The 24,286-nt window shown below is 49.1% G+C and overlaps 1 protein-coding gene across 5 annotated transcripts in view; it reads left to right on the top strand.

The window, feature by feature from the left end:
• TNRC6A (trinucleotide repeat containing adaptor 6A) overlaps nucleotides 1–16,696 on the top strand; it is a 102,425-nt gene extending 85,729 nt beyond the window's left edge. For 4 of the 5 annotated variants that reach the window (XM_034988035.1, XM_034988031.1, XM_034988032.1 and 1 more), the window contains 7 exons: nucleotides 5,755–5,913; nucleotides 7,343–7,483; nucleotides 8,954–9,061; nucleotides 10,389–10,610; nucleotides 12,873–12,943; nucleotides 13,691–13,830; nucleotides 14,263–16,696. In XM_034988035.1, the coding sequence (XP_034843926.1) occupies nucleotides 5,755–5,913; nucleotides 7,343–7,483; nucleotides 8,954–9,061; nucleotides 10,389–10,610; nucleotides 12,873–12,943; nucleotides 13,691–13,830; nucleotides 14,263–14,638 (1,217 nt within the window). In that variant the 3' untranslated portion in view covers nucleotides 14,639–16,696. The remainder of the gene's footprint in view (nucleotides 1–5,754; nucleotides 5,914–7,342; nucleotides 7,484–8,953; nucleotides 9,062–10,388; nucleotides 10,611–12,872; nucleotides 12,944–13,690; nucleotides 13,831–14,262) is intronic. The other variant, XM_034988034.1, reaches the window with a different exon arrangement.
• Nucleotides 16,697–24,286: the final 7,590 nt, after the last annotated feature.

The following is a 24,286-nucleotide window of genomic DNA, read 5'->3' as shown; positions in this document are numbered from 1 at the left end:
GCAGTTTAGAGGTCTTTGTCAGGGGCGGTGTGATAGTGCTCTTCAGGCTCACACCAGACCTAAGCTGAGCCCGGGGAGGGGAGAGGCCTACGGGGAAGGCCTCGGGCTGGCACTGACCACTTGCAGTATAGTCTTAGGTGGGTTCTCTTTTTATCACCATTTAGTGAAGCTTAGAGAGCTACTAAGTTAACTGTGGAGCAGGGAAGAAAGGGCAAATGCAGGAGACCTTCTGTGTCAGAGGTCCCCAAGACCACTTTCAAGTTCAGTGATTTGCCAGAAGAATTGACCGAACTCAGAAAAGCTGTAATACTCATGGTTATGGTTTATTACAGCAGAAGAATCAGATGAAAATCAGCAGTGGAAAAAGGCACATAGGGCACAGTCCAGGAGAAGTTTCCTGTTGTCCTCTCCCAGTGGAGTTTCACAGACCTAATTTCTCCAGAAACGATGTGTGAAACCACATACAAAGTATTGCCAGCCAGAGAAGCTCCCCCAAGCCTTGGTGTCCAGGGTTTTTACTGGGGGACAGTCACATAGGCATCAGACACCTGCATGACTCAATCCCCAAGCCCCTGCAGACCTCTCAGAGATCAGACATAAACACAGTATGACCCAGGCCTCAAGCAAACAAAAACAGGCGTTCACCAGAAGTCATGTTGCCATAAACTGTCCGGCCTGGCTGAGGCCCAGGGTCTGCAGAGGTGCTCTTAGACCTGTGGGATGTTCGTGGGCTTGGAGAAGCCCAGGAGTGGTTGAGGGCCAGGCCTGAAGCGCTTCACAGTATGTATGCCGGGCCTACTGTGCTAGCCCTTTACTGCGCACCCTCCAGAATAAGAAAAGCCAGATTTGTTAAGGAAAGTAAGGTGGAATAGAGGCAAGGACATCTGACCAGGAAATTGTGCGTCACAGAAGGCTTGGACTGTTATTTGCGATGCTTTTTGGTCTTAAGATCCTGTGACTAGAAGGCTGTTTATAAAACCTTTTCCCTTGGGCGCCTGGGTGGCTCAGATGGTTGAGCGTCTGCCTTCGGCTCAGGTCATGATCCCAGGGTCCTGGGATCGGGTCCCACATCGGGCTCCCTGCTCCTTGGGAGCCTGCTTCTCCCTCTGCCTTTCTCTCTCTCTCTCTGTCTCTCATGAATAAATAAATAAAATCTTTAAAAAAAAAAAAAAAAACCTTTTCCCTTGTAAGCCAGCACCCAGCACAGTGTTCTGGGGAGGGGGCGCATATATAGAGGAATATTTCAGTCTTAGGGTTGAGGGCATGGATTCCAGAAGGCCTGTGATCTCTTAAGCTGAGATACGAAAGATAACAGGAGTTAGCCAAGCAGAGGTGATGGGAGGGGACTCCAGGGGTGGTGTGGAGTATGAAGACTTTTAGAGTGTTAGCCCCTCTGTCCTGGAGGGCTCACTGTTGCAGGGTATTAGGCCAGAAGTGGCGTGATGTGTGTTTGGGGATTACTCTGGCTGCAGTGTGGCCACCTGGGGAGTGGAGGGAGACGACTGTAGCCTGACCCAGTGTAGCAGTGCTCTGCCATCAAGAACTGTGCCTTCATTTCGCAGTATATACAAATACCCAATCATCATGTTGTACACTTGAAACTAATACAGTGTTCTATGTCAGCTATATTTCAGTAAAAAAAAAATTTTTTTTAAGATTTTATTTATTTGAGAGAGAGAATGAGAGAGAGCGAGTACACGAGAGGGGGGAGGGTCAGAGGGAGAAGCAGGTTCCCCGCCGAGCAGGGAGCCCGATGCGGGACTCGATCCCGGGACTCCAGGATCACGACCTGAGCCGAAGGCAGTCGCTTAACCAACTGAGCCACCCAGGCGCCCCAGTAAAAATTTTTTGAAGACAAGATTAAACAAGTTAAAAAGACACCCACTAAAACAAAAATAGAAGCCCTCCACATTTTCAGAAAAGATAGAAACAGATACCACATTTTCAAAGAGTTTTTAAAGAATCTGCAAAGAAATAAAAAGCATCACATAAAATAATGAGAAACTGGGACCAAATATACGTCAAATTGATAAATGTAAATGGGCTGAACTAATTTATTTAAAAAAAGAAATTCACATTGAATCATAAAGCAAAATCCAACTCTTGGCTGCAGACAAGGGACCGAAAACAAAATAATTTAGAAATCTTTACAGTTGTGCCAAAAAACAAAACAAAACAACTGTAGGAAGCAGAACTGATAGGACTTAGTGATTTAAGATAATGGGAGGGGAGCCAGAAGAGCCTCTCTACTTTCAAACTTAAGCAACATCTGTTCCTCTGATTAATACCAAAAGGACATTTTTGTGACGTTCATTCCTCTCTGTTGGATTTTATCCTGAAACTTTATTTGACTAAACTTGGCTTAAAGGTCAGTTTGCTGGTTTGTGAACATTGGACTAATGATTATCGGAAATTGAAGGTGAAATTGACATGTGGTAGAAAGAACATTGGACCCTAAATCAAACAGACCTGAATTCTAAGTTGAATTTGCCACTCAGTGGCACATCACATTTGGAATTTTTCTTTTTTTTTATGATTTTTTAAAAAAATTTATTTGACAGAGAGAGACACAGCGAGAGAGGGAACACAAGCAGGGGGAGCGGGAGAGGGAGAAGCAGGCTTCCTGCGGAGCAGAGAGCCTGATGTGGGGCTCGATCCCAGGACCTCGGGATCATGACCCGAGCTGAAGGCGGACGCTTAACAACTGAGCCACCCAGGTGCCCCTGGAATTTTTCTTAAGAGTGGGAATTGTAGGGACACCTGGGTGGCTCAGTTGGTTGGGCGTCTGCCTTCGGCAGATCATGATCCCTGGGCCCTGGGATCAAGTCCCACATTGGGCTCCTTGCTCAGTGGCGAGCCTGCCTCTCCCTCTGCTCCTCCCCCTGCTTGTGCTCTCTCTCTCTCTCTCTCTCACATAAATAAATAAAATCTTAAAAAAAAAAAAAGTGGGAATGGTAGTTGACTCGGCTAACAAAATGGCAAAATAAATACAGACCCTGGATTTGAGAGCTTGCTGTGCTGCTTAGTAGCTACGGTCAAGTAATTTAACCTTTATCTGCTAAATGGGAGTATAATATAGTACCTCCTGTGACGTTCGAGGATGAATGAGGCGTGTGACACTGACGCACTAGGACAGAGTAAGACACTAAGTGGCCCGTCGGTGGGGGCTTCCTTACTGTTGCTGCCTCCACTGTTGGCTCCCCCCCACGCCTGCTTCTAAGAACAGTGTGTGTCCATGCAAATCCAGCCTGCTTGCATTCAGCTATACCTGCCACCTGGACAAACGTACCTTCCATTTTCCGTACCTTCTCCCATGCAGTGGTTAATAGAATATGATTGGATCATAGCTGCCTCTGGGTCAAGCCTATTTTCCTTTTTAATAAAATCAAGTTTTAATAAGTAGAAATGGATTTTTTGTGCTGAAAGGGAGGAATACTTCTATCAGCTCAGGTTCTTACAGTAGAATTAATCACTTAAAATGTGGCATCTATGCTCGCTTACTGTATTGCTTGCAACTGCTACTTTATTCATACCACTGAGCTCCCAGGTGGTTTTAATTCACTTTACAGAAAAGCTACACAGTTCACTCAGATAAAAGTAACTAGATAAGGAAGCCAGAGAAGAGAGGGGTTGGAATTGGTGGAATAACTAGGCCTAGTCACGGATGGGTTAGTGCCCACCAGTGATGGTGCCCTGAGGTCCCATCAGCCCGGCTCTGCCCCCGAATCACTGATACAGAAGCTTGGGTGTTGTGACTGCTTCCAGGGGAATCTTGGTCACTGTGTAAATGAGGCTAAAGCAACATTCAGGGCTCTGCTGTATTTCTCCAGGCGCTCACAGCATCTATGACCAGGGCTTTTCCTCAGACCTGCGTCAAAGCTGGCACGAGTGGGTGGGTGTTTGGTTTTCCTCTTCACCCTGGCTCCTCCTCAGCTAACAAGTGTGCCTCCTTCTATCGGGTTATTGAAGCTAGAAGCTTGAGAGAGATCCTCTCTCTCTCTCTCTCTCTCTCTCTCTCTCTCGTAAGTTTATTTACTTAAAATACATATAATTTACATATAATACAATTCTCTTGATACAGTGTACCATTCGGTGGCTTTTGGTATACTCTGAGTCACGGGAGTCGAACGTTTCCCCGGTCCCAGAAGAGTCCCTGAGGGGTTGCTCCTCGCCCCTCCCGGACTTCCCTTCCCTCCTAGCCATGCAGAAACACAAGTCTATTTTCTGTGGCTTTGCTTTGCTGGACTGCTCACGTCAGTGGAAGCATGTATTACCCAGTCCTGTGTGACTGGCCTTTTGGGGGCATGTTTTCAAGGTTCATCTGTGTTGAAATGTGCATTAGCGCTCATTCCTTTTACAGTTGTGTTGAATGATGCCGCATTTGGTTTATCCATCCATCCCGTGCTGCCTGTCTGGGTGTAAGATGTTCTCGATTTCTTCCTTTCTCCAACCTCCACATCAGTCCATCTGTGAATAGTGCCCATTCTCCTTCCAAAATGCACAGTCCGAGCATCCGTAGCACCTCGCTGCCTCAGCAGCCGCCCCGCGGTTTTGGCCCCCCTGCTTCCGTTCCCCACACGCCAGCAGCAGGGACCTCAGACGAATCAGGTTGTCTCACTTCTCTTCTTACAGCCCTTGCTGTGTCCTGCAAAGCCCCGCATGAGGGTGTTGCAAAATCTGATGCCTTCAGGGGACTGGCAGGGCCAAGGGCAGCGGGAGCAGGCACTCCTCACCTCGGGACCTACCAGGTCATCCCTGCAACGCTGTCATGTTCTTCACTCTCCCGCTGACTGCTTTTCAGACAAAACAGCCTTTCCGTTCCTCACACAGGCCAAGCTGCTTTTCTCCTCGGGTCTTTGTGCAGGCTGTGTCCACTGCCTGGCATCTCCTCCCTGGACCCTTTTTTCACGCTGGCGCGGCCCCCCCACCCCTTCTGTTGTCCTGTCCGTGCTCGGCCCGCTCCCCGGGCTGTGGGGAGGGCCTGCCCCGTCGTCCGCCCGCCTTCCCGGGGCCAGCACTTAGCGTGGCTGCCGGAGCCGGTCCACTGAGGGAGGGGTGTGCTTGCTGCGTGTGTCAAGCATTAGTCATTTTAAGATGTGTTCGAAGATGAGTGTGGAGAATAAATCGCCGGAAAACAAATGACCATTTCTAAGTGAAAATAAGTTGTCTTTTTGTGGGATTTCACACTCATTTGGATAACAGGTATCTTTACTGATGCTGTGTATAATCATAAGGGGGTGTGTATAGGTAGAAATGTAAACCTCCTGATCGAAAAGGTTATTTGTTTTCATTACATACAGGGGTCAGAGCCATTTCCTGGATTCCTGGGTATACCTCTCTGCCACTTACAACGTTCTCCACCACAATTCCTTCTTTACCGTTGCTGTATTTCATCCCCCTGGTGCTCCTCATTCACCAACAACACACGCAAAATACAGGTGTTTTAATGATTCGGAAATAAACTGGGGCCCATACTCTGGTCACTTATTGATGATTATGGTCCTTCTTATCCTCCTTGAAATAAAATTCACTATGATAATGTTTAGATCTCAGGACGTAAGAGAGTTAAAAGTGATTGACGTCTGGAAGAGTTCAGAGCTTGCTTTCCTCCTCGACTTTTCACACTGTCTACAGGACGCAGTTTGGAACCCACAGATCTCATACAGGGTATCCTGGTGATATTTGAGAAACTACAAGAAATAAATTCACTCATGTATTTTGCCTCACATTCACTAGCATTTTTTCTCTCTTTAGGTGCTATTTCAAGTGGTTTCAGGCTGGAAGAGTCTCCATTTGTTCCCTATGACTTTATGAACAGCAGTACTTCTCCAGCCAGCCCTCCGGGTTCAATAGGAGATGGCTGGCCACGTGCCAAATCGCCTAACGGCTCTAGCAGTGTTAACTGGCCACCAGGTAAAGTGCTGACCGCTTCTTTCATGAGGCTCTGCTTCCTTTAGGTGTCATTACCGCTAGATGAGCTAGTGATGTAGGCCCGTTTGGGCGGACCGGCCTGAGCTCTGCCAGGGGTGGGAAGGATGCACACAGGATGCACGGAAAGCTGAGCGTCAGGGCTCAGGCAGAGGAGCCAGTCTGGCCTGTTAGCAGTGCCTTTATGCTCCAGTCAGTGAAGGGGGAGGGAGTCCCACCGGCCATTGTGAGGAATAAAATACAACCTTTGTTCCGGGTTCCTCTTCATCTGCACCAGGGGACGGACTAGACGGTGTTTCATCTGGACTGAAGCATTACCAGGAATGGACTTACGGCCTTCTTTTCTGTTTGCTTTGCTATGGCTTGTGATTTAATAAAGCACTTTAAAATGTTACCGTTTAGGGGCGCCTGGCTGGCTCAGCCCATAGAGCACGCAACTCTTGATCTCGGGGTTGTAAGTTTGAGCCTCACATTGGGTATAGAGATCACTTTAAAATCTTTTTTTTTTTTTAAAGATTTTATTTATTTGAGAGAGTGTGAGAGAGAGAGAGCACGAGCAGGGGGAAGGACAGAGGGAGATAGAGAAGCTGACTCCCCGCTGAGCAGGAAGCCCAATGTGGGGTTTGATCCCAGGACCCCGAGATCCAAGATCATAACCTGAGCGGAAGGCAGGCACTCAACCAACCGAGCCTCCCAGGCACCCTTATTATTATTATTTTTAAGATTCTATTTTTGGGGAGCCTGAGTGGCTCAGTCGGTTGAGCGTCTGCCTTTGGCTCAGGTCATGATCTCAGGGTCCTGGGATCGCGTCCCGCATTGGGCTCCCTGCTTGGCAGGGAGTCTGCTTCTCCCTCTCCCCTTGCTTTTCCCCATGCTCATCCTCATGTGCTTGCTCTCTCTCTCTCTGTCAAATAAAATCTTTTTTTTTTTTTTTTTAAGATTTTATTTATTTATTTGACAGAGACACAGCGAGAGAGGGAACACAAGCAGGGGGAGAAGCAGAGGGAGAGGGAGAAGCAGGCTTCCCACTGAGGAAGGAGCCCAATGCAGGGCTCAATCCCAGGACCCTGAGATCATGACCTGAGCCGAAGGCAGACGCTTAACGACTGAGCCACCCAGGCGCCCCTCAAATAAAATCTTTTAAAAATAAAAAAATAAATTCAAAAAGTAAAATGTTACTGTTTAGAAATATATAAACCCGAGAAATGATTTCATTTGCAAAAATACGCAGGTTATTCATAAATAGCAGCTTACGTTACACTAATAGTAGTACTGAATCAGTCTCTTAGATGCTAGTATTAACTGGAAAATATTTGAGAATTGCATAAGCTTTAGGAATACAAGTTTTGCTTATTTAATAATGGATCTTTAAGTGATAATTAAGCTTGAACTAATTTTAAGTTTTTGTTTCCAGAATTTCGCCCTGGTGAACCATGGAAAGGTTATCCAAACATTGACCCTGAAACTGACCCTTACGTCACTCCTGGCAGTGTCATAAACAATCTTTCAATTAATACTGTGCGGGAAGTTGACCACCTCAGGGACAGGAACAGTGGTACGTAGGCGGGTACAAGACAGAATTTCTGAATGATGCCGGATGACACTAAAGTTTAAGAATGGTTCACAGAGGATGTGATACTTTCAGCCCATCACAGCATCTGACATCCAAGGGAGTCATGAAAATAAAAAGTGAATTCTCAATTTTCCCATAGGTGGTTCTTTGCCACTTTAAAAATGATGAGGATTTATTATCATTTGATACAGTAAACATATATTCACTTAACACAAAGGACCAACAAATATTTGCTTTCCAGGAATTGTAGTAGCAACTGAAAGGTTGTTGCCTACTTTATAACAAGTTTCAGTGTTGTGATTATCAAGAAATGGGTGTTTCATATAAAAGATGTTATATTATCATTCATTTATACACTCTTGTTAAGGAACTTTCGTGTGAGGAAGCAATTTAGCTTTCTTTGTCTCTTCGAAAATGTAAATTAAGACCAATTGAAGGGTCCAGTTCAGATGCACTTTTTAATGGGTTATCAAACACAGTCATCCTACCACCTACCATATAGTTTTCCCTCACCCCAGTCATTTAAGTATTCTCTGCATGCACCTGAAGGAAGGTGAAGGGAGTGAAAGAAAATCCTTTGTTTCCGTTCTAAACCTACATCCTCCTATTCCTCTAAACAGTTGATAACAAGACATAGAACAGCATTTTACGTTAAGTATATGATTCTGTTAACAGGTGTTTGCCATATCACATGGTCAGGAAAGAATCCTCATTCTAAAATGGCTGAATTTAACAGACCACTGTGTAGAAGTAGTTAAAGTACCCGTCACTGTCCCAGCAGAATAGCGGGGACAGAGCCAAGGGGAGAGCCTCCCAGCCTTGTATGTAGTTACTGGAAGAATCTGGCAGCTTGCAGAAACGGGCTTCTTGTTTGTGGAAGATTGTTAGTCAGGAGAGGAGTTTAGATTTGATGTTAGAAGACACGAACCATTGAAGGGATGGAGTAGGAGGCCAGGTCGGAGTTATTACAGATCCAGACGACAGTCCATCCTGGAGTGGGGCCCAGTAGTCGGGGGTTTCGAACATAGGGGGAAGCCTAGGTTTGGGAGGCGGCTGTGGGGCATGATGGAGGGTGGGGGCCTGCTGGTGCCAGGGTGCCCCGGGGGGAGGAGTGACATAAGGGTCAGTTTCAGAAGTCACTGGAGTTCAGTCGGGGGTTTGGGGGCAAGAGGACCTAGCCCTCCTTTGAGAGCCCAAAGTGGGACACAGAGCCAGAGTGTCAGGCAGAGGAGGGAAGCTACCTCACTGAGCCACGGTCAGAACAGTGAGCAGGCTCACTGGGCGCGCTGTCGTGAAGGCAGGAAGGAAGGTGCAGTCGTGGGCACCGTCCCGGGACCCCAGCGCCCGTTTCCTTTCTCCTGGTACTACAGCCTCACTGGAAGCTTCTGCTTATTCTTCAAGCGCCGTGCCCCTTGCTCTGGGGATGACTAACTGGGCTCTTCCCCCACATAGGGTCATCCTCATCCTTGAACACCACGCTGCCTTCAACTAGTGCCTGGTCATCCATTCGTGCCTCCAACTACAACGTTCCCCTCAGCAGTACAGCACAAAGCACTTCAGGTGGGCCTCATCCTGGGCTTGCCGAGGCCCTGTCAGAGGAACAGGGTACTCACCACCTGGGGCTGGGCTGTTGTGGGGAAGTCTTCTCTTTATCTGAAGTCTTCTCGGGGAGGTAGGAGGGTGTATTTCTGAACCTGAGAAAAGACTTGTAACACCATTTGTCCCTTTCTAAAATTGACTAGACCCAGCAGTCATTTCTAAAACCGTCCCCTTTCCCTGAGCCACTCTCACTCTCTCGTCTGAGAGCCAGCTTGTTAAATGCAGCTTCATTCGAAGCAATTCTCAAATGAGGCAGCTTTTATTTTTGTAATTTCTAATCCTTTGCAGACTGATAGTTCTGTAGAGTGTAGCAAACCTGACCTTGGACTTGCTGGAAAAGCGATCATACGTGGGAGCTGTGGCCATGTCTGGTTGCTGTCCGCTTATGAACGCTCGCTCTGCATTTCTGTGCTTGTTCTGTCAGAGACCAGTGAGAGCCCGTGTAGTGACCAGGCTTCCCACCACTCTGAGTCTCACTGACTTAACGGATGTTCACTTTATGAATCAAGTAGAAACATAGTGAACAGTGACAGAAGTCACAAAATTTTCCATCCACTTCTGCCCCCTCATGGTTTTGTGGGATTATTTTGAACGAGTTTACCTTGTGCCCGCACACCCGCATTGCCGTGAGGCAGCGCTCTCAGGAAGTGAGCTTTCTCCTCCTCCTCCTTTTTTTTTTTTTTTAAAGCCAGACAGGCCTGGGGTTGAATCCCGGCTGTGCACAGGACCCATAGGCAGGTTGTTAACCTCTCAGACCTCGGTAGGATGTGTGTCAGGACTAGAGCTAGTCTGCACCAAGTGCCGCTCGGCACAGAGAGGTGCCCAGGGAACGTCGGCTGTGAGGACTCCCTGAGTTGGGGCTACTTTTGTGGTCCTTTTTCCTATGTGTAAACCAGAGAGTTCTAAAATCTATTTAATGACCTATGTGACGATCTCGAGTGACTCAGTTATGGTCATAAAGGTAAGGAGTTCCCAGTTGCTGTTTTAGAGCGATTGAAAGCAGTGTTTTTTGTTTTGATTTTGGTTGCGGTATAGTTTTGTACACGGGGCTAAAAATTTCATAAGTCTTGAAATTGTTAATAGACCAATAGTTTGAGTGTTTTCAGAGTCAAGGGAGCAGCTTCCTTTTGGCTTTTGTGGGGGTTTTTTTGGCAGTTTGAGTTGGGGACTTTTAATATTAAGAGTTTCTTTTTGGGGGAGAATGGGTGCTGACGTTATTTAAATTTTCTCTTTGCTAAAAGCATTATCTCCCCCCCCACCCCCCGCTGTGTTTTTTCCCTGTGAGTAGCCAGAAATAGTGATTCCAAATTGACATGGTCTCCTGGTTCAGTTACAAACACCTCTCTGGCTCATGAGCTGTGGAAGGTCCCTTTACCACCTAAAAACATCACTGCTCCGTCCCGCCCACCTCCGGGACTGACTGGTCAGAAGCCACCCTTGTCTACGTGGGATAACTCTCCCCTTCGTGTAGGTGGAGGATGGGGGAATTCTGACGCCAGGTACACCCCAGGTGAGATGAACATGATGCTCGGGATGGTTTCTTGTGGTTTCTTTGCTGAACAGGAATGCACAGTTGAGTCTAACAGAGACCTGTGCGTTATCCGCTATAAAGTAGGATTCGAACTTAGACGTGCGACTCCCCGCACATTGCCATCTTCCACAATTTTTAGGTCTTTGTGAGTCTTAAATTTTACTTGAAATTGTACCTGGTTTACTTAAGAACACGTGGCCAAAGCCACACCCAGTCAGTGGTCAGGTTAACGGAATGGACGTCACGTCTCTTTTCGGAAGTTCCCCGGAGCCTGAGAACATCTGCTCACGTCCTGCTTGTGGCAGGCGCACAGGGTCACAGCGTGCCGGGCAGAGAGGCTGGGGAAGGGGGAGCAGCCCGGCTGGGCCTGTTTGGGTGGCAGCTTGGCCTGACTGTGTATGGTTTCAGCAGGGACGTGCGAGAGTGGAAGGAGGTACTGGGAGTAAACGGTGCAGGGTCAGCAGTCCCAGGAAAACCGCCCCCCGGCGTCTCCTCCCTGCTCCTCCTGCACATGACTCGCACTGCATTCGGACTGGCATTGTGTCCCCGCCCTGACACACACACAGGTTGAACTAGCTGTCTACCAGTGGTACCAGTAAACCCGGTCTTGGTCTTCATTCTCCTCCGTCCCAGAACTGTAGCAGACTTTCTCATCTCTAGGCTGAACATAGTAAAACTTCATAGCGATGTCCGAGCTTTAGATAGGTGATTGGCTGAAAGAAAGCTTGCCAGTGTTTCCTTTGGGGAAAAGTTCTAAGGGACGGGGAGTGTAGTTTTGATTCCATGAAAGGATGCAAGCTCCTAAATGCACGTGAATGTAGTCGGTGTCCTGTGTGAGCGTTTCTTCCGGGCCGCGGGTGCTTCTGGGCGCCAGCTGCGTGGCAGGTGGTAGCACGGCGACGAGAGAGGGTACAGTGCCCGGGGCCCTGCGCTCAGGGGGCCTGGTGGAACCGAGTAAGGGTCGGCCAGGCAAAGCAGAGAGGACACGTACGCCAAGGCGAGCAGGCCAGGAAAGCGCGAGCACTCCTGTGGGAGTTGCCAGAGACTTGGGGGTGGGGTGAGCCAGTGCAGGGAGAGGTGAGTAGGCAGGCGCCGTGTCCCGGCACAGTCTTCCTCAGGCACGCCGACGCGTTGCTGAGGTTCCTCAGACAGGAATGATTGGATCTGAAAATCCGTGCTGTGGGAGCTCGGGCGCCCTGGGGCTGAGCAGGAAGGCCAGTCTGGGAGCTCCTTGGGAGCCAGCCAGACACACAAACGTCTGGGCGATTGCAAGCTCACTCCTTCCGATTGAAGTCCAGGGGACACACGGCGTGCGGTGGCTTCAGACGCACAACTCAGTGATTGAGCAAGTCTCTACGTGACCCTGTGTGCACCTCAAGTGTAGCCACCATCTGTCCCCACACACTGTTCCAGTACCATCGACTGTATTCCCCATGCTGAACCTTTTCCTGTGTCGTCTTCTTTCCCTGACTGGAAGCCTGGACCTCCCTCTCCCCTTCCCATTTTGCCCACCCCCAACCCCACCACCCTTGCCCCAGCAACCTTCAGTTTGTGCTCTGATTTTATAGGTTTGATCCGGCTTTGTTTGTTTCTGTTTTTTTTAAATTCCACATACAAGTGAGATCGTATGGTATTTGCCTTTCTCTGACGTATTTCAGTTGGCACAATACCTTCTAGGGCCATCCATGTTGTCACATGAGGCAAGATCTCATCCTTGTTTGTGGCTAATACTCCATTGTGTATTTATGCCACATCTTCCTTATCCATTTGTCTGTTGAGGGACAGTGATTGAAGGTTTTTAAATCCCCTTAGAGCTTCACACCCTGTGAGGCATGCCTGCAGTCATCAGACCATACCTTAGATAATCACAAACGAGGCCTTTCCCCAGAGGTGCCATTTTGAGATCGTTTTAGGCTTATAAACCAAAGGATGGCAAAGGGATACGGCCCTTTGTGCTCCCTCGCCTGCTGTGTGATGAGCTGGGGGCTGTCTGAGCTCACTCTCCCCAGAGGCAGAGCCACCTGGCCCGGGAAGTAAGGCCTGGTCAGAGCTGGTGTGAGTGGCCCCCGGAGCCGTGGGGAAATGGCCGCAGTAGAAGTGCAGGCGGCTGGGCGGGCAGGGCAGGGCACCAGGGGCCCAGGTGCTCCTCCCAAGCAGCCATCGCTTGACTGGGATGTGTTTGTCCTCAGTGTCATTTGGGCCCCAGCTGTGGAAAACTGACTTGCCCTTCTTTGTCCTTAGGTTCCAGCTGGGGTGAGAGCAGCTCAGGGAGAATAACAAATTGGCTTGTTCTAAAGAACCTTACACCTCAGGTAAGAATATTAGGCACCCTGGCCAATAGGCATGGGCCAGGTAGCACGGGAACAGAGGGTTCCAGACTTGTTTGAGAGGAGGTCCTCCCCAGGCCTCCCACGGGCTGAGTAGATCAGGCCAAGGAAGTAACAGAGGAGGATCTTTGGATGCCTCAGGCAGGCTGTGGTCTGACCCAGTTTGTTTACACTACAAAATGTGCATGGAGCCGACCAAAATTGATTCCTCAGTCTCGCTGCAGAGATGCTGCTGGAGTATGAGTAGGTCCGGGCTAGGATCAGGGTCTGTACTTTCATGCAGGTGGTCCTTGTACTGCAGTCGAGAAACCCTGGTCTGCCCTCGTAGATGAGAAAATCTCCTTAGGCCCTGGACCACCCCTCCTCTGGAGGCTGGATGTTAAGAGCCCACCCCCTCCTCTCCCAGGGAGCAGTGCCTTGATGAATCCTGTCCTCAGGGCAGGGAAGAGAGAAGACATGAAGCCACAGCAGGGGCATGGCTAACTAAGGAAGTGGGGATCTGGGGAGTGTCCAGGAATCTAGAGGCCACAGAGGTATGGCTCTGGGACCAGTGGAGGTGGGGAGGGGGGCACTGGACCCCGTCACAGCAGTGAGTCCCAGTGAAGAGTGTCAGCAGGAGTGCAGAACCTCGGGCAGGAAAGAGAGGAGCAGAGTCCCAGCCTGGGACGACCTCCCTGGGTGGTCCTCGTGACGGATCATCTAATTGGCGGCACCCCACACTCTGTCTCCTAGATCGATGGCTCAACTCTGCGTACTCTGTGCATGCAGCATGGCCCACTGATAACATTCCACCTGAACCTCCCACATGGAAATGCTTTGGTCCGTTACAGTTCAAAAGAAGAGGTAGTGAAGGCACAAAAGTCTCTGCACATGTAAGTTGGCCATCCGGTGCCCTCATAATTGGAGGAGTTTGGGTTCCCTTGTGTGTGGAAACACAGCTGATGACACTGTGTGTCATCTCCGGGCCAGCACGTGGGGCCCTGCGGTAAGAGTGCTTCGTAAGGTGGCAGCCTCGCTCTGTCTTGGGTTCCAAGGTCAGTACTCCTAAGGGGAAGCGTCACCCCTCAAAAGGGCCCTAGACAAATCTCTTAAATCACCTGTAGGAGACAAAAAAGCCTTGATCTGTCTGGATACCACAACCACACGGTGGGGCAGGTTTTGCTGTGGGCCCTGGAGAGCCCTGGGCCAGGCCTGGCACCCCCCCCCTCACCTTTTGAGCAGAGGCTGAGTGTTCCCCTCACTTCGAATCAGACCCTTGAGATGCCCCGAGTCTTCACCGTATCCCCTCTGTCTCTCCCCTCCAGGTGTGTATTGGGGAACACTACTATTCTTGCTGAGTTTGCCAGTGAAGAGGAGATCAGCCGTTTCTTTGCACAAAGTCAGTCTCTGACCCCTTCTCCCGGCTGGCAGTCTCTCGGGTCCAGCCAGAGCCGGCTGGGCTCCCTCGACTGTTCCCACTCGTTCTCCAGCCGGACCGATCTCAATCACTGGAATGGTGCTGGGCTGTCGGGAACTCACTGTGGAGACCTTCACGGCACTTCACTCTGGGGGACCCCACATTATTCCACAAGCCTGTGGGGTCCTCCCAGCAGCAGCGACCCCAGGGGAATTAGCAGCCCATCCCCCATTAACGCTTTTCTTTCTGTTGACCACCTGGGTGGGGGTGGAGAGTCCATGTAACGTGTCGATGTAGACTCACGAACTGTGACCTCAAGAAGCATAAAGAAAGGAGCACTAAGTTGGGCTCGCCGCCTGCAGCCAGGGGCCACCTGTGGGAACAGCTCTTCTCTGCACATTTTCCACTTTGTTTTCCCTGAAACATATCAGTTTGAATACTTGAATCATGCAGGCCAATATTATAATGTGAAAAGGTATCTATCTATTTACACTCCCAAATAGCGCCATACATGCTAAACCGTATAGAATGAGCTCACTTGTGTATATTCATCATGTTTAGCCTTTGGGTTCTTTTTTTTGTTTTCCTCCCCGCCCCTTTCCTCCTTCCCTTCCCGATTTCCCTCCCCATCCCTCACCCCCCGTTTTCCTTTCTCTCTCTTTTTTTCTTTTCCTTTTTTTCTTTCTCGCTCTTTTTTTTTTTTTTTTTTTTTTTTGCGAGACCATTTTTTTGGGCTGATAATGTATGAGCTTTTAACTTTGCACTGAATGATGTTCTCTCGTCTAATCGGCAATATGGGGGGGCAGCTGTTCCGGTGTAAATGTTTACTCAAGGATGTTCTTAAAGGTGTGCGCTCTCTACTATGCCTTGATGTTTGCCTACCTTACTGTGGTGTCGTGGAGTTTAAAAGACCCGAGTTCTGATGCTGACGTAGGACTATAAATGAAAGTATTGCACCAGTGTTTTCATGTTCTAAAACTAAAGAATTTCGCTCTGCAGTTTGAAAAACTGTGGCCACAGCTGTGACTTGCAGCCCCCCTGCCACCCAGGACGGGCCCTGCACTTTGAATAGGCTTTCCATTTTGTTTTGAAGGTTCCCACTGTGAACCTTCTTGTTTACAGATTTTTTTGTTTGTTTTTTGAGAAAAAAAAAATGTTTACTCTTCCATCATTTAAAAAAAATTTAAAAGACAAAAAAAAAAAAAACAATGGAGGATGATTTACAAGATGCTTTCTATCTCTGGGAAAAAGGAGCAGCATTTGGCCATGTTCTTTTGTTTTCTATTCCTGTCCTAAATCCAAGAGCATGGTTCTCAGGAAAACCAGTTCCCCAGTTAGGAAAAAAAAAAAAAATTTTAAAAATAAAAAAATAAAAAAAATATCTCCTTGTAGTTTCTTATAGGGAAAAAAAAAAAACAAAAAAACGAAAACCCCAACTTTTAGCACTGATACTACGTATTGGTCTGTTAAAGAAGTTTCTCTGCCAAAAAAAAAGAAAAAAACAAAAAAACGCTTAAAGCTGGAGTTGACATTCTGCTTTCAGATGCTGTCTTTTTATTAGTGAGTGATGATGACGGTTTGCTAATAATCAATAGGTGATAATTTTTTGTAACCCCATCAAGTGGCTCTCTCTGTTTCTGCTCTCCTGTGACTGTGTTAATGTTGAACTGTTGTACCTTAAAGCCGAAATCAGTAACTATGCATACTGTAGCCAAGGTACTGGGCTTACAGAATTGTTCGTTGTATAAAGAAAATTTTAAATGTTGTTGCAAACTAACGAGTTATACCATTTTTAAACTTACTTTCTCCTCGCCCCCTTTTTTTGCCCACAAATGGTATTATAATGCTTGCTTAGTCAAAGAAGACGGGCCAAACAAGGGTAAACATTTTAACAGCGCAGAATTTGCCATCATTTCATTGCCTTGATCTGTTTGTGTCCTAAGATGCAAAAGAAGTCAGTGGCTTTTAACTGTTTACAAATAGAATGTGATTGTAAAATGTACAGTTTGGTTGTGTTTGAATTATGAAATCCCTCCCGATATAATAAACCATGACTTTTTGGCTGCTCAACATTAATTGTCTCTTTTTTGTGAATTTCTTTGTACGCTCTTTTTTACAATGAACGTTTCAACGTTGCTGTATATGAGGGTCCTCATAGAGCAACCGAGTACAAATCTAAGCAAATATTTGAACATTCTATCCGAACTTCTCCACAATTTCACCCTGAAATAATGTGAGAACAATGGGAAACTGTAGCTTGCTCCTTCCTACCCTCTCTGAGCATCTTTGGGATCTTGTTGCTCAAAGCTCTCCTGTGACTTCATCTTCCCCACCATTTGTGCCCATCTCAAGCCTCAGCAAGAGACCATTTGGAACATGAAGCTTAATGACTTGCCAGTGTTCTAGTGTTAAACTCTCATACCTCTGTTACAAAATGAGAAATGCCACAACCTGGACTGGCCGCCTTCTTCCCCCTTCACGGCCCCCTCTCCTGACCCGGGAGCTCTGGGGCAAAACCTGTGTGTGTATCCCAGTGACTTCAGATCCTGCTCCGGCTTGCCAGGTGTGAGCTAATGTTGGACACCTTCCTATAAGCAAATGTTGTTCAATGCATTCAATGTATATTGACTTCCATACTGGTTTTTCCAAAAACCAAAGGTAGCTTTGGAAAACCACGTTTGGAAATGTTTGGAACGTTAAGCTGATTGACCTTTTGGGGCTTTGAGTAGTATATAATTGAATTCATAACTGCGTTAATTGTATTGTTAAAGTGTTTGGGAGTTTTTTGCGCTTGTTATGTGGAAATAAAGTGTTTGATTTAAAAAATTAAAAAGTGGTTTTGGGTTTTGCCTAGTCCTTAAATCATTACAGCTCTATTCCCTAAGTGGCCATAACCTCTCTCAGCTGCTTGGGCCTTTAGTCCAGGCCCTTATTCTGCCCTCGACGTTCCCCTGGCCAGGTGGCCTTGAGTCACGGCCGCCTGCAGGAGGCACTCTGAACGCTTTCGCACATCCGGTCACGCATTATTCCCACGTACGGCTCACAGCAGCCACGCGGTTCCCGCAGCCCCGGATGCGTGCCTGGCCCGGCTCGCCCGCCCGCGTGCGCACTGTCCCCAGCACGAGCAGGCACCTCTGTCCCACCCCCGGTCGCAGCCGCTTGCTACGGGAGTGTCATCCTCCCCTCCGGTCGGTACCTTGAGGCACTGGGCCAGGCCACCGGCTGGTGACAGCTCTTGCTCACCTGGGTAGGCCACATGCTCAGACACGTGGTAGGTGCTGAGTACTGGAAGGAATGACAGCCCGTCCCCCGTTGACATTTGAGAACCGAAAATCGCTGTAGTGCCACTGGTTGAACTGGGGGCGCCGGGGAAAGTCGAGGTGAAGTTCTTGACAGGTGGGGGGCGGGGAGTCAAATCCGGGTTCAAGGGTACGGAGAGAACAGCGTGAAGATGGGCTGGGGTGAAGGGGGCAGATGTTTGGATCACCCACAAATGGAGGTCGCACTGAGTGAGTTGGCTCGCTGTTGGGTTAAAAGACCACTTCCGAGCATGGGAGCATTGGTCTCCCCCTTCTCCAAAGCTTAGACCAATTCCTGCGGAGACTTTGATGCCAGATGTGGGCAATGGGGTCACTGAGCCAGAGCCAGAATCGCAACCCCAGTGAGCTTTGGGGGCCCCTTCCAGACACCCAGCCCCAGGCCCTGGCAGGGCTTCCTCCAAGCAGGCATTCACAAGGTCATGGGAAAGGGGAACGACAGTGGTGGTAAGTTAAGGATCCTCTGCACGCCCGGTGCTTCGAACTCCTCTTTCTCCCCTGGCCTTCAGAGCACCCCAGCCCGGCCCTGGAACTGGAAACAAAGTCCTAGCACGGTGGCTCTCAGGTCGCCTGCCAACACACCCCTAAAGGTCAGTAGAGGACGGAGGAAGTGCATCTTGGGATTGGGGGGCAGAGTTTTAAGCTCTGCATTTTATTTTATTTTATTTTATTTTTTAAGATTTTTTTAATTTATTTATTTGACAGAGAGATACACAGCAAGAGAGGGAACACAAGCAGGGGCAGAGGGAGAGGGAGAGGGAGAAGCAGACTCCCTGCTGAGTGGGGAGCTGGACACAGGGCTTGATCCCAGGACCCTGGGATCATGACCTGAGCCGAAGGCAGACGCTTAACAACTGAGCCACCCAGGCGCCCTAAGCTCTGCATTTTAGAGTCAAAACCACACCACGTAGGAATGTTGCATTCTCCGTGGTATCTGTTTTCATCTAGAAATAAGTGTTTCGGGTAGCCAGTTACATTGCCCTGATGCTTGGGAGCAATGGGCCATGGTGAAGCCCAGGAGCCCCACTTTGAGAAGGAGGCTAGACCCTTGGTTCTGGTCGGCTTGAGCGGCAGAGACTGAGCTCCAGCAAAGGGGCAAGAAAGTGACTTCCCCGAGTCTGGAAGCCCCATCTAAGCCTTGGAGATGCGCCTGTCCTGGCTGGCTATTGACCCGCTAGGTAGGGAAGCACCCCAACATGCTGGTAGAGCAGGACTCAGCTCTGGACAGTGAGGGAAGCTGCATCCGCGGTCCAGCCAACTTACAGGAAAAGACGAACTTCAGGTGACCCTGGGACCTGAGCAGTCCGTAGGCTGAATCCAACTCATGGACCCCCATTACGACATTACCCCACCACTGAACCACCCAGGGTTCCACTGACTTCCTTGGTTTTTTAACCAACTTTTTAAATCAATTTCTTGACGAAGTTGAAAATTGGCCATGTCGTTACTGTGTGGAAAATCAGTGCCGCTTGCCATACACAAACGGGGGCTGTCAAAAACTCAGGCACACAAAAATGTCCTCAGTTCTGCTGTATTCAGTCCAATTCGGTCAAAGTTAAAGGGGGAAATTAGAAAGTTGGAGAGAGAGAGAGACGTCCTGCCCGACGTGGCCAGACGCACGGCCAGGGCAGAGCGGTATTTGCGCTTGGTGCAGTGTTACCTCCTTCAACTAAAAAGCTCTCAGGTTACCCTCAGCCCCAGGGGTGGTTCCCCTGCACTCAGCAGAAACCCCAAGCTGCTTCCCACGGCCTGGGAGGCCCTGCGTGCCCTGCCCTGCCCCGCTGCCCTCCACTAGCTCAGTGCCCCAGGCCCTGCTGGCTTCCCGCCCATCCTCCAGCACTCCTGACCCTTGCTGTCCTGTAAACTGTGGTGGCCCCGTTGGTGAGGGCTGGCTGCTCCTCACAGGGGGCCTGGGGACCTCCTCCTCCTCTCCTGTCACAGCCTTCGGGAGCAGCCCCTCCCTGCAAGACTTGCTGAGGAAAACGGACTCGGTCCATATTCAGGGATGGGAGCGATGCAGTTTCCCCAGCGATGCAAGGACCAGCTGGAGCTCCCGCTCTGGAGCTTCAATGGGCAGAGTGTCAGGGGTGAGGGGAGGTTGTAGGAACCCGCAGAAGGAAACTGGGTCTGAGCCATCCCACTGTCCTAGAAAGGCAGCCAGCTGGGCGGTGTGTATGCATGGTGGTGGGGGAAGAGGTCGAGGGGGAGAGGGGCTTGCAGAGAGAGCCTGACAGACCCTGGCAGAGCACGGCCAGGTGAGGGGAGTGCAAGCTGCCCAGAGGAGCCAGGCTTTGGAAGAGGCAGGAAACAGGGTTTCTGGAAACCAGAAGCGGAGGGAGGGTAGGCAGGGGAAGTTCCAAATCCAGATTGAGAGTAGAGTTTCAGAATAAACAAGATGGAATCTGGGATGGTTAATTTTATGTGTCAGCTTGGTGTCAATTTTGTTCTGGAGGTTTCTGTGATGGTGCTTTTGCATGAGATTGACATTTCAATCAGTAGACTTTGAGTAGACTTGAGTAGAGCAGATTGTCCTCCTATCAGTTGAAGGCTTGACTAGAACAAAAAAGGCTGCCCTCCCCTGAGCAAGAGGGAATTGGGCAGCAGACAGCCTTTGGACTTGAACTGCACCATCTTCCTGGAGCTCCCGCCCTTGGACTACCCTGCAGGTTCTGGACTTGCCAGCCTTTATAATCATGTGAGCCAACACCTTAAAATAGGTCTCTTTCTCTATGTACACATCCTATTGTTTCTGAATTCCTGGAGAACCTTGATGAATGAATCCCAGAGTGAGACCGTTCTCAGAAAGCCACTGAGCGTGTGGACGCTGGGTCAGAACCGCTTGTGAGTTACGGGATGTGGAGTGGTTAGGAAAACAGTACTTGGCAAAACTGAAACTGTTTCAAGCGTATGTCTCCAGTAGGTTGTGACTTCTGCTCCCACTCCAAAAGCATTTACTTCTTTTTTTTTTAAAGATTTATTTGAGAGAGAGGGCGCCTGGGTGGCTCAGTTGGTTAAGCGACTGCCTTCGGCTCAGGTCATGATCCTGGAGTCCCGGGATCGAGTCCCGCATCGGGCTCCCTGCTCCGCAGGGAGCCTGCTTCTCCCTCTGACCCTCCCCCCTCTCATGTGCTCTCTCTCTCTCTCATTCTCTCTGTCTCAAATAAATAAATAAAATCTTTAATAAAAAAAAAGATTTATTTGAGAGAGAGAGAGAGAGCATAAGCAGGAGGGGCAGAGGGAGAAAGAGAGCATCTCAAGCAGACTCCGCGCAGAGCCCAACCCGGGGTTTGATCCCACAACCCTGAGATAATTACCTGAGCTGAAACTAAGAGTCGGACACTTAACCCACTGAGCCAGCCAGATGCCTCTACTTCTTCTTTTTTTTTTTTTTAAGATTATTTATTTATTTATTTTTAAAAGATTATTTATTTATTTATTTATTAGAGAGTGAGCAGGAGAAACAGCATGAGAGGGGAGAGGGTCAGAGGGAGAAGCAGGCTCCCCGCTGAGCCGGGAGCCCGATGTGGGACTCGATCCCAGGACCCTGGGATCATGACCTGAGCCGAAGGCAGTCGCTTAACCAACTGAGCCACCCAGGTGCCCCTAAGATTTTTTATTTTTAAGTAATCTCTATGTCCAACGTGGGGCTCGAACTCACAACCCTGAGATCGGGAGCTGCATACTCCGCCAACTGAGCCAGCCGGACGCCCCTACATCTCCTTTGTTAATAACAGCTTTATTGAGATACAATTCACCTGCCATACAACTCACCCACTGAGAGTGTATACACCAGTCACAAAGTTTGTGCCCTCGTGGCTTCCGTCGAATTTAGGACCTTTCCATCACTGAGTCCTCACTAGAGCACTGACTGCATATTTTCTCTCCAACCACCCAGCCCCAGGCAACTACTAATCCCCTCCGTCCCTAGAACTCTGCCTCTCCTGGACACTTCGTATAAGCCCTCTAGGGCCTACATTACGTATCTGCGTCCGGTGAGCACGGGTTCCACGGAGCATCGTGTTTTCCAGCTTCCTCCACGTTGTGCCGTGGGCCAGCACGTCCTTCCTCCGATTGCTGAGCAGTATTCCACTGGATGGATGGACCACATTGTGTTTATCCATTCATCGGTCGACGGACCATTTGGGCTGTTTCCACTTTCTGGCCGTCGTGGATCAGGCGGCGCTGAACATTCACAGTGTGTGACCGCAGTAACTTCCCGAGAGCATGTGGCTGTCTGCTTCTTGGCCGTGTGGTTCGTGGCGAGCACGCAGCCAGCATGCAGGACACGAATGCTTGTCCACAGTCCCTAGTATTTCTGAGTCCGCTTCTTCAGCTGTAGACATACGAGCTGAGTCTATCTGAAGGCTCTTCGGTGAGTCCGTAGCAAACCGTTTGGGGCAAGACTGACCGGAGGCTCTTCACTGATCTTCTTTATAGCGTGAAAGGTCCTAGGTCTCACTGCAGAAACAGAGATGTGCTCGATGATGGCTGACTGCCCGAGTCCTCACTGAGTGTTCTGTAAAATACAAGGAAGAATGACAACAGCAGCATCATCACCACCACTCCCAATGATAATAACGGCGTTATCTGTACAGAAAGAACTGAGATGAAACGGAGTCTTCCAGATCCAGCCCCAACAGTTTGGAATGAGGATACAGCCCACCTCCGGGGTGACGGTGCGGGGATTAGAGGAGCACCGTGTCAAGCGTAGCCATTGTCGGGGGGCGCCTGGGTGGTTCCGTCGGTTGGGTGTCTGCCTTTGGCTCAGGTCAGGATCCCAGCATCCTGGGATCGAGCCCCGCATCGGGCTCCCTCCTCAGAGGGAAGCCTGCTTCTCCCTCTCCCTCTGCCTGCCGCTCTCCCTGCTTGTGCGTTCTCTCTCTGTGTGTCAAATAAATAAAAATAAAAATAAAATCTTAAAAAGAACGGCATTGTCGCCATCGTGGAGTTTGGTGTCAGGTGGGCAGAAGCTCCTGCTTGAGGAAGTTCACAGTCCGCTGGGGAGGATGGGGGAGGCATGCGGCAGGAGTTTTACAACGAGTCCAGAATGCCAAGCAACAGATAAGGTGAGTAAACTGAGGCTTTCAGATGTTTATGTGCCTGGTCCCAAGTCACGTGGCTGGTGAGCAATGGAGCCAAGGGGTCTGAACCTACATCTGCCTGACTTCAGAGCAGCGGTCTTGGGGAGAAGGTCAGAGAAGCCCCCTGAGCCACAGGAGCTCTGTTACCCGCTGGTGAGAATGTGAAAGGGTACGACCAGTCTGGAAAATGGTTTGGCAGTTTCTTAAATAGCTAAATACACACTGACCACGTGATCCAGCCTTTTCCCACCTAGGTAGCTACTCTAGGAAAAGAGGAGATGTTCTACTTGGAGACTTGTGCCCTTTATTTACACTCACGTAGCCCTTTATTTACACTCATCTGAAACTGAAAACAGCCCAGACATCTGTCGACATGGATAAACAAATTGTGTTATCTCCATACAGTGAAACTATTGATAAACATGATATGGATGAATCTCAAAATAATTACGTCAAGTGAAAAGAGCCAGAAGAAAAGAGTGCATATTGTATAATGCTTTGGGGTACAAAGGATCATATCTTGTGACGGTTTCATACATGCACGCATATGTCAAGACTCATCCATTGGACTTTTTTTTTAAAAAAGATTTATTTATTAGAGAGAGCACGCGCGTGCGGGCTGGGGGGGCAGAGGGAGAGAATCTTCCAGCAGACTCTGCTGAGCGCAGAGCAGGGCTCCATCCCAAGACCCTGAGGTCATGACCCCGAGATCACAATGTGAGCCCAAACCCAAGAGTCTGACACTTAACCAAATGTGCCCTCCAGGCCCCCCTCCCCGCCGCTGGACATTTTAAATGCATGGTTTGCGATGCATCTATTATGCTTCCACATAGCCATATTTTTTTAAAGACAAAAGAAAAAAAAAAGGCTCTCTTTGGTCAGTCTGGCATTATACTGCTAAAAGTACTGAGCAACGCTTATGTGACCTAATCGTTGCAGCTGTTCTGGCGGGAAGCCACCCAGCCAGCCTCAATGAGAGCATAACCCTCCGTTGCTGTGGGTTTTCTAGCTCTTAGGTCTGGGATTGCAAGGTCTTTTAACCCAAGACCCACTTGCCTGTAAGTGGAGAAAGAGGCCACCAGGGGGCGCACTGTGACACCCCTTTTCTGGAAGAAGCCTTGAGAAGCTAACTAGGAGATTAGCTAGCACGCTTTCCCACACGATCCTACTTAAACCTTTGAAAAGACAAAATCAAAAACGGCCAAGCAAACCACGGTCAAAAACTTTTGTAAAGGGAGACGCCTGGGTGGCTCAGACCGTTAAGCGTCCGCCTTCGGCTCGGGTCATGATCCCGGGGTCCTGATTCTCCCTCTGCCTGCCGCTCCGCCTGCTTGTGCGCGTGCACGCGCTCTCTCTCTCTGACAAATAATAAATAAAATCTTAAAAAAAAAAAAACTTTCGTAAAGGGCTGTCTTCCATGGACCAGCAATCCCATGTGGAGGATCTGACCTAGAGAGGGATGCAATCTCTAGAGCACATTCACTGCAAGAATGGAAACCTGCAAACTAGGGAAACGCCCTTCATTAAATGTATC

This window comes from Mirounga leonina, unplaced genomic scaffold (assembly GCF_011800145.1).
Source record: "Mirounga leonina isolate KUSES-001 unplaced genomic scaffold, KU_Mleo_1.0 Mir_448, whole genome shotgun sequence".
Taxonomy (NCBI): Eukaryota; Metazoa; Chordata; class Mammalia; order Carnivora; family Phocidae; genus Mirounga; species Mirounga leonina.
This window is presented reverse-complemented; position numbering and strand designations above follow the sequence as displayed.